General features: G+C 56.9%; 1 protein-coding gene across 1 annotated transcript in view; it reads right to left on the reverse strand.

Moving 5' to 3' along the window:
- Positions 1–507: 507 nt before the first annotated feature.
- Positions 508–10,071, reverse strand: part of LOC123345956 (E3 ubiquitin-protein ligase TRIM39-like) — an 85,077-nt gene continuing 75,513 nt past the window's right edge. The window contains exon 6 of the mRNA XM_044983096.1: positions 508–1,124. Within this exon, the coding sequence (XP_044839031.1) occupies positions 565–1,124 (560 nt within the window). The 3' untranslated portion in view covers positions 508–564. The remainder of the gene's footprint in view (positions 1,125–10,071) is intronic.

Below are 10,071 nucleotides of genomic sequence, written 5' to 3' on the forward strand. Positions count from 1 at the left end.
GTACATTGAACTGAACAACCGAGTCTGATAATTTAATAGTTTCTTTTGTTAAGATAAATATTTTGGATTTATTGAAATTCCACAGTCAAAATACAAAAGATGTTTAGAGAAGTTAAACTTTAATATAGATTTGAGGGGAAAATTTAAAAAAATGTAAATAATTCCATTTCTACAAATATGTTTAGATGCTTGTTTTTGAGATACTGTTGAGATGTAAATTAAAATATTATTGTATTTACACCTTGTTACAATAATATTTTCTAAATTAGAATAATCTTTTTCCTTTCATATTTTACCCTGAGATTTCACAGGGGTAGAAAATTCTGACAGGAGTGAATGACCCCATCCCCCACCATCTGCTACCCCTGGTGCAGGGGACGGGGAAGGTGGGGGCTGGGGGTTCCCAGGTGTCCGGTTTTCGACTGGAACCTCCAGTTGAAAAGGGAAACTGGCAGCGTCCGGTCAGCACAGAAAGTCCAGCTGCTGCAGTAACTGGCCCCCATCACTGGTGGGCGGGAAGAGCAGCAGGGCTGGGAGGGGCCAGTGTGTGCTGCGGAGTCACTGTCAGGGACAGAGATTCCCTCCGGCCTGAGCTGGGACCGGACAGATTATCAGGGGAGCCGTGTTTGTAGCCCCAGCACTGTAACCAAGACAGAAATAAGGGTGGAGGTTCCCAGAGAAGGTGTCAGTGAAAGTGAAGAGATGGGACCTGTCAGTCACATTGTAAAACGAGACCTCGCCCGCCTCATAGTCCAGGAAAATCCCCACCCGGCTGGGCCTGACGCTCACGGGGAAAGAGGTACTGGGGGAGGTGCTGGCCTTGTATCCCCCATTCCTCAGCACAACAACCCAGTATCCATTCCCAGGTGTGAGTGTGACCTTCTCCTTCCTCCTCACAGATTCCCTACAAACCCCCAGGTCCCAGCCTGTCTTGTCTCCCACCTCCACCTCCCAGTAACGCCTCCCGCCCACGAACCCCTCAGCGCCCAGGACAATGGAATATCTATCAAATCTCTCAGGATTGTCGGGCAGATCCTGGCGTTTGTCTCCGTGTCTCACACGTTTCCGATCCTCAGACAGGACGAGGTTGGGATGAGCCGTGTCTGGATCCAGAGTCACGTCCACTGGGGAGAGAGTCACAGAGTCAGGGCCGGTGGCAGGGGCTGGTGACTGGGATCAAAGGGAAATTAACTTGTGTCCCCGTTAATCACTGTCGGGGGAGGGGTTGTGGCCTGAGGGGAGTCAGGGCCCCTCTGCCTGGGAGGAGACAATGAGGGGTAAGGGCAGGAGAAGTGGGGGAGGGGTGGGAAGGTGTCAGAGGAGGCCGGGGAGGGGAGGGGACAGCCTGATGCTGGGAGAGGAAAGGGGAGCAGGAGGTGACAGGAGCAGAGGGGGAGAGGCAGGGACATAGGGGTGGGGCAGACACAAGGGCTATGGGGTGATAAGGGAAGGAAGGGGCACCAGGAGGACAGGGGTGTGAAGGGAAGGGCAGGTTCCAGGGGGCTGCAGGGCGGTGGGGAGGGGTGGGGACCAGGGCAGAAGAAGGGGATGGACCCCAGGGGGCACAGGGAAGCAAAGGAAGGGGCAGGCACCAGGGGGCAGAGGAGGGTGAGGGAATGGGGGAGCTCCAATGGGGCAGGGGAAATCTAGGGCAGGGTGAGCTGCCAGGGGTGAGATGATGAGGAGTGGGGGAGGTGGAACTATGGGGGGGGGCGAATGAACAGGGATTGGAGCCAAAGGGGCAGAATGGGGGGTGAGGGAGCAGGTGAGCAGAAGGGGGGGAAGAGAGAGGGGTGTGGAGAAGGGCAGGCCCTAGGGGGGCACAGGTGTGTGCAGGGAGATGTGGGCACCAGGGGGGCAGAGGGAGGATGAAGGGAGGGTGGGGCCCAGAGGTTAGGAGAGGGGGAGGGGAGGGGTGGGGCAGTGCTGAGGTGAGGGGAAGGGCTGAGACCAGGGGTCCCAAAGGGGGGCGAGGGAAGGGACTTGCACCAGGCAGGCAGAGGGGGCAAACGAAAAAGCAGGCACCAGGGAGGCAGATGGGGCCAGGGTAGAGCTGGGACTTGAGGCAGAGGAGGATCTGGCACCAGGGGACTGGAGGATGGTGAGGGGTGCAGGTGTCACGGAGCCAGAAGGCCAGGGGAGGGGCAGGGGTGAGAAATAAAGAGAAGGTGGCCTGGGTGATGGTGGCAGAGGGGCGAGCGGAGAGCAGGGTCAGTGGGGCAGAGGGTGGTGAGGGGCTGGGCACCAGGAAGGAAGGGGACAAGGGGAGGGGCAGGTGTTGGGAGGCAGCAGAAGGGTGCAGAGGGAAGGGAAAGGGCAGGTGCCAGGGGACTGAGGGGGTTGAGCAGAAGGGCAGGCACAGGGAGGGCAGAGGAGGGGAGGGAGAAGCACCAGGGGGCAGAGAGGGGTGAGAGGCAGGGCAGGTGGGCAGAGGGAGGTGTTAGGGGAGGGGATTGGGGAGAGGCAGGTGCCAGGGGGTCAGAGTGGGGCTAGAGGAGGGGTGGGCACGGGGGGGGAGGGAAGGGGCGGGTGCCAGGGGTCAGAGAGGGTGGGGAGAGGGGCAGGTGTCAGGAGGGCTGAGGGGAGTAAGAAGGGTGAAAGTCAGGACAGCAGAGGAGGGTGAGGGGAGGGGTGGGAGACATGGCACAGAGGAGGGTGAGGGGAGGGGTGGGAGACATGGCACAGAGGAGGGAAAGGGCAGAGGTGGATGCCAGGACACAGCGGGGGTGTGAAGTGATGGGAGGGATCCAGGGTGCAGAGGATTTTGGGGGAGAGGGGCAGATGCCAGGAGGGCAGGGGGAGAAGGGAGGGGCTGTTCCAGTGGGGCAGAGATGGGTGGAGGGCAGGGGCATGTGCCAGGGAGGCAAAGTGGGAGTAGAGGGGCAGGGGCCCAGGGGAGCAGAAAGGGAGTGAGAAGAGCGGGAGGGATGTTGGTGAGGGGTCAGAATAGACGCAGGGTCCAGGGTCCCTCACAGGGGTGAGGGAAGGGTAAGGGAGGGGCAGGAGCCAGAGAAGGGGGAGGGAGAGGCAGGCCCCAAGGAATCTCTGTTGCTTTCGGGACATGTGTGGTGGGTTTCTCGCTCAGAGCAGGTCGGTGCAGTCACCACACACACTGGGGGTGCAGCCCTGCCCCAGGGGGAGCAGCTGGGACTTTCCATGCTGGCAGGCCCCACAGGCCCCACCTTCCAGACGGGGAAACCCCACAGCCAGCCCCTCCCCTTGCCCGGCCCTTTTTCTGTTCATTGAAACCAGTCAGCAAACCCGACATGGATTCACGAATAGTTTCTGTTGACCCAAAATATAATTTTGCAGCAAATAAACTATTTGTCCAAAACATTTCACCCAGCTCCACTGCAAACCTGTCTGAGCAACTTAGGAGCCCCAATCCCAGTGACCTGCACTGAGAGACTGTCAACATCCCCAGAAACGCAGTTACAGGCAAGCCAGGCTCAGGACATCAGTGATGAAACACTCCAGAGCTGCTGGTTAATTTCCCCTTTGCAGACAAATGCCCCCGGGCCCCTGATCTCACCCCCACAAATCAGGTTGAAAATGGAGACTTGGCTCCAGCCTGAACTCTCTGCCCAGAGCCATTTGTCCCATGGACGATGCTAGCGGCACAGACCCTCTGCAGCTGCACCTGGGCATCTCCCAGAGCAGATGACAGTCACAGAGACCGTCTCAGAGTCCCAGAGCTCAGGTGTCTCCATCTAACGACTGTGCCAGCCACCCCCCTCACTCTCAGTAACCAGTCCTAGGACAGACACACTGGGAACTTTCACACCCAGACTCTGGAGACACTTTGGGTCCTTCTACACAGCCTGCAGCAGCGAGTCTTGGAACAGGGTGGACAGATTCAGGCTTGCGGAGCTCCCTCTTTGGAATTAAAAATAGCCGCACAGATTTTCAGGTTCTGGCAGGAGTTCAGGCTCTGAAGCCCAGGGTGGAGCCGGGTCTGCCCCTCACAGTGCAAGAGGAGACATTGTCTGTCTCCACATCCCCTTCACCCCCTTCCTGGGATGGGGAACAGCAGCCCTAGGGCCCCTCCGTTCACCCCCAGGGCAGGAGAGTGAGAGCCCTCGGCCTCCTCGGCAGTGGGGCCTCCCAGCACAGGTTCCTGGGTGAGCTTGAAAGTGTCTACACACAGAGAGCTCTGTGCACCCGGCAAACACACAGATGTGCCCGTGGATCAGGATCCGGGATGGTGCTCTGCCCAGGAGTGATGGAAGCTCCCTAAAAGTAGAGGGGTCACCCACTCGTGCCAGCCCTTCTCCCTGAGCTCCTGTCCCCGTACCCCTGAACCCTCGCTCTCACACTGCCCCTTCTTCCTGAGCCCCTGCCTTCACCCCACCTCTTCCCCAACACCCTGATCCCCTGGTCTCTCCTCCCGGCCCCCTGCCCCATCCTCGCTCACCCTTACAGCTGGTAAAAGGTGGGAGGAAAGGTGGGAATAGCCCTCCCATTGGTAAAAGTGATGGGGCCATGGACCCTTGACCCCCCTCTTCCAGTGCCCCTTACTCACTCTCCGACCCCAGTAGGAGAGGACCCTTGGGGAAGTGTCAGTGAGTTCGGTGCTGGGGATACGAATTGGGTTTTAGACCCCGGCTGCTGGAGCTCTGTGTATTGAGGGTATAAGGAGTTAGAGGCCGTGTCAGCCCCCCACCGTCCTGCCAACATGGCTCAGCCCTGACATCTGCCAAACCCTCTCCCTGGGGAGGAATCGTCTGCGGCCCATTCAGGCCTTGGCCTTCCTGTGGAGGTGGCTGGTGAGGCTGCCATTAAAGTGAGTTACGACGTGAGCTTCTGTCCGCTGGGAACTGGACTCTGAGCCTGGGCTGAGATCGGTGACTGGGGAGTGAAAGGCCCCAGCTGCCCTCATTGCCCCCCTGAGCCAGCCCAGCACCCCCAGCCATTCAGAGCAATAACAGCGATGCTCAGGCTTGGTGAAACAGCCAGTGCCACAGTGGGCAGGGCGAGGGCCTGTCCAAGGAGCAACGGGCACAATCTGCAGCAAGGGAGGTTGAGGCTGGAGAGGAGGAAACACTTTCTAATTCTCAGGGCCGTGAAGCTCTGGACCCGGCTCCAAGGGAGGTTGTGGGATCCCCGTCACTGGAGGTTTGTAAGAACAGGACAAACCCCTGCCAGGGATAGTCTAGTCCCTGACCAAGTGTGGGGGGCTGGACTGGGCAACCTCTCGAGGGCCCTTCCAGCCCTACATTGCTCTGGTTCTAGGTTACAGCAGTTCCTGGGGTTGCGCCCAGGGCCCTGGGGGCTCTAAGCCTGGTGAGTGGCACGTGACAGAGATAACACTGTTAGTGACCATGGCAGCTGACAGCTCAGCGTCCCTGCCAGGGGTCTGGGCAGGCATGTGGCTGCCTGTACCTGGCTCAGCAGGGTGTTACTGGGCCATGTGGACAGGACCTAGGGTTGGCACCTGTCCATAGGGTCACCAGGCGCCTGCTGAGGAAAGGAGCTCCCAGGAGAGCTCACCAGAGCAAGGAGCCTGGAAGGGGCTCCTAGAGCAGTGCTCCCCAAACTGTGGGTTGTGCCCCCCTAGGGGGTGTGGAGGAACATTTCGGGGGCCTGACAGGGCCTGGACCAGCCCCCATTTGTGGCGGGATGGGAATGTCACCCAGCCCTGCTTTGCCCCCAGCTCCACTCCGGCCCCACTCTCAGCCCCAGCTGCATCTCCGGCCCCAACTTCAGCCACCCACTCCCGGCCCTGCTCCAGGCTGAGAACCCAGCTGCAGCCCCAGCCCCAAACATGGTTCTACCCCCAGCCAAAGCCCCCAGCTCCTGGCCCCAACTGCGGGTCCACTCCCAGCCATGGCCCCCAGATTCTGGCCCCAACTGGAGCCCTGTTCCTGGCCCAGCTCCTGACAGCAGCTCCCAGGGTGGGGGCACAAACCAGGTAAGGGAGGGCTTGATAAAAAAAGTTTGGGGACCACTGTCCTAGGCAGAGGAGCTCCCCTAAGGGGGAGGAGCTGCCAGAGATGACAATGACAGCAGCAGCTGGAGCAGGACAGAAACCTGGAGAGCTGCCCCTGGCTGGAGAAAGTGGATGAAGAGAATAAAGGCACAGTCTGAAATGACCCAGCTCCAGGAGCGGAGGCTGGAGTCATCTGATTCCACGATGGAAACTAATCCAAGCCCAGCTCCGGGAAGGACTGAGGGCTCCTGATTTGAGGACAGTGAGGAGCTGGAGTGAGAGCTGGAGGCTGGAGCAGAGTGAGGGAAAAGTTTTTATTTTGGGGTTTACTTGGACTCAGAGCGGACCCCAGGAGGGGACTTTTCAGTCAGATCTTTTGGACTGTGAGGCGTAATTTAAGGAGTGCTGAAGAGGATAAACTGAGGCAAGATGCTTGCCAAGATACCAGCCTCAGCCATTTCAGGGTATCAATAACAACACTCACTGCCCAGCCCCTAAGGGCTGCATGACAGTGCAGGGCCTTCCCCATTGCACACAGGGACCCTGAAGCGCAGGAAGCCCTGGTTACTCTGCCCCACACATTTACTCAGAGACTCCCCTGAGCTGCCGGACCCGGGTCCCTGGGGTCAGAGCACAGGCAGTCGAGTGGCACTGACCGGCCAGGGCTGCTGGGGTGGGGGGAAGGAAAGGGTTAATCCCAGCACAGTGGCACTTTGCTGCCCGGCCCTGGATGGTCTCTGCCCTCTGGGTGCAGCTCAGGGCGTGTGTCTCTGAGCAGGTCCCTGCCCACCCACCCGCCATTTGCCCCAGACACAGAGAACCCAGGTGCCGAGGGAAGGAGCAGCCCCAGCAGCCGCATTGGCCCTGGCACGGGCTGAGCCTGCGAGCGCAGCAGCAGAGGCAGCGGCAGAGAGAGGGGCTCAGCCATTGTTGAGAGCAGCAGCGTCCCCACCCGCAGGGGAGGGGTCAGCGCTGGGGCAACAGGCCGGGCTGGTTCAGGGGCTGGGAGCTCTGGCAGTGAGCGCGATGCCAGCACCAACGGCCCTGCTGGAGACCCTGGGCCTGGCCAGTCTGGAGCAGCCAGCGAGTGACTCAGGGCCTGGGGCCCTGCCCAGGAAGGGGCTTCTGGGGGGCTGACAGGAGGCTCCCCAGGGGCTGGGGATCCCCTAGAACGAGGCACTGAGCTGACTGGCTCAGGATCCCGACAGGCTCAGGGGCCAGGGGTGTGGAATGGCCCAGAGCCCAGCCGGGTTCAGGGCCCAGTGGGCACAGACTGTGCTGGGCTGGGGGCAGCGAGCGGGGAGGGGAGCAGGGATGTGCTGGCTCCAGCCAGTCACAGAGAGGAAGCTGCTTCCCCCACAGCCTGGGGTTTCTGCTCCCCGGAGCCCTGAGATCCTGCCCCTGCAGCCGGCACCGACTGCGCAGCCTCCATCGGCCGGGACAGACACACCCAGCTTGGCCCCTTCCACTGCCCCCTGCTGGGGGTGGGGGGGAGGAGGGGAGCGGGGGGCAGGGGTAGGATGAAAGAGCCAGTTCAACAATCACAGACCGAGCTCACTGAACATTCGAAGTCCCGCTCTCCTCTGCCTTAGTTTCTTCCATCGCCCCTCACTGTCAGGTTTCTGAATTTGCCCCCCGGTCTCCACGCTGGGGTTTTGGGGAGAGGTTTGGATGGGGGCAGCTCATACTCAGCTGTTGTGACAAGATCACACTCTTGTGAGCGAGTCTCACTCACTGAGCAGCAAACCACTGACCCAACCTCACACTGGGCTGTGCCCAGAGCAGACGAGGGGCCCGGACGATTCAGCTTGTTACCCAGTAACACACGGCCCAGGTCAGACCACAGCAGCCAGACTGGCCCCTCCTCCAGCTCAGAAAGCTGGGCCAGCCTTGGCTAATGGGGGCTGGGGCAGTGCTGAACGGTGGCCACACAACGCAGCCCTCACATGTCCCAGGAGAGAGGCACAGATACACAATCCATTACCCGTCTGTGCAGCTCCCAGCACGTAGGACCTGGCTCAGTGACTCCCATTAACTCAGCCATGGAGGGGTCAGGATGTCAGAGTGACGGGGCCTGGTCAGACACCTGGGCAAGTACCAGCAGGTGGCTGTAAGTAGCAGGCAAATTGCCCAGCACTCAGCGCATCAGCCTCCAGTTAGCACAGCTCCAAGCCTGTCCGCTGGGCCCATGCGTGTCCTGGGGTCCCAGGCTCTGTCCAGAGCCCCAGGCACAATATAGCTGAATGTCCCAGTAGAATCCACTCACCTTCGAATCTCTTCAGCGCTTTCCTCATGTCAAGGGAAATTTTATACACGTTCTTCAGGTCAGTAGAAACAGCTTCTGGTTCCTGGAGTTTCACATTCTCACTCCTATGAAGAAAACGTCCCATCATCACTCAGCTGCTCTGTACACACAGCATCCCAGAACCACCACCAAGAATATAAGAGCAATGAACATAGGAAACATACCTGCTCAATGTGCTTTTCACATCCTGAAAGGAAAAAGAGAATCAATATTCTGTATTAACACAATGTGCATAAAACTGTGTGAGTTTCACTCTGGGCATCAAACTTTCATCTAGAAAATAGATCAACCCTCCCAGGCTTCACTGTTTTGTGGTAAAATCTCACACACCATTTTGCATTAACACTTGTTTCACTTATGTAGGTGAGACAGGAATTTAGCTAAAGGGTTCTCCCTTCTAGGGACCCAACCCATCAGTATCTGTGTTTATCGTCTGTGTTGGGTCCAATGTTCTGGAGTCAGAGCAGGTATGGGTTTAGCTCAGTATCATTTTGTATTATCCATTTACTCTCCCATGGCCTCACTGGGTCTCCATGAGGAGAATTCCCCTCTAACATGAACTGGGATATTTTGGAACTGATGGAGCCCTTAGCCAGATGTTCTGTTTGTCAGTAAACCGCAGAACACATTTACTCTAATTGGTGGGATCCAGACCCAGGGATCTGAGTTAAAATTCTGGATGGGTGGAGAATTTTGATGCCGTCTCACCTTTAGCAGCTTGACAACTGGTTGCTGACACTTTTCCTGTAGCTCTGTGATCAGCTGCTGGAGAGAGGAGCTTTGCTGGGAGAGTTTGGTTACATTTTTCTGTAGTCTCTGCAGAGTCTCCCTCTCCTCCTCCTCCAGGCTCTGCAGAAGCAGCTGCTCCTCCTCTCTCAGCAGTGTGTGCAGTTTGTTAAATTCATCTGCAATCATCTTTCTCTTATTTTTCACTTTCCTCTTGAGACAGAAAAATAGGAAAGGCACAGAGAAAACATGAGCCAGATGTTGAGTTACACAGACTGGGCCTCTGACTATGAAGCAGGAGATATTAGATCAGTATCAGATTTGTAAGGATATTTACTTTTTTGAGAAATGTACCATAAAGGGTTTGTTTTAGTTCAGAGTTAATACGGCCAGTTCCATAGCGGGGTTGTTTAGGGCGCTTTGTAAAGCCACAGTCTGTTATTGCAGGTGGCATGGGATGGACCAGTGGAGTGGGGAGAAATCAAGGGAACAGGAGAGATTTACCGGGGGCTGCACAGGGTGTTTGCAAGGGGATTTGGGTGCCCAGTGCTGGGCACTCAGACACCCAGGGGAGCTGTGTGACGTTATGGCTGTGATATAATATCTCATTGAAAGGTGACAGGGCCAGAAAGAGTTAATTAATTCACAGACTGACCTGACCCATGGGTGAACCTTGAGGACGGGTTAGAAAGATATGTAAATGACTAGAGCTTTGAAATGCAAGTCTGCATTGTTAGAGGTAGAAGGGGAGATGTTTGCTCAGGTCTTGTGATGTCAGCAAACAAGTCTTGTCTATTGCTATAGTTTTAATTCAAAGATCAAAAAAAGGAATATTAACATTTATGATGATACTTGAGTGAAATAGTATTATTGTCTATGTGTCTCTTTGAAGGTTGTGCTAACCTGTATCTGAACTGTTTAATGGATAAATTACTCTGTGCTAATTGCCAGGATATTTGGGAGAAGGAGTTAAGCCTATTGTTTTCTCAGGCCAAAAGGCTGCTGGAAATGTATAAGAAGCCTGGGACACAATCCTTCTTCATCTCAGATCTGCTTTGGGTTTCAAGAGGGGGAAACCTTAAGCCACAAGGATTGAGATCCCCAGTCATTG

This window comes from Mauremys mutica, chromosome 12 (genome assembly GCF_020497125.1).
Source record: "Mauremys mutica isolate MM-2020 ecotype Southern chromosome 12, ASM2049712v1, whole genome shotgun sequence".
Lineage (NCBI taxonomy): Eukaryota > Metazoa > Chordata > Testudines > Geoemydidae > Mauremys > Mauremys mutica.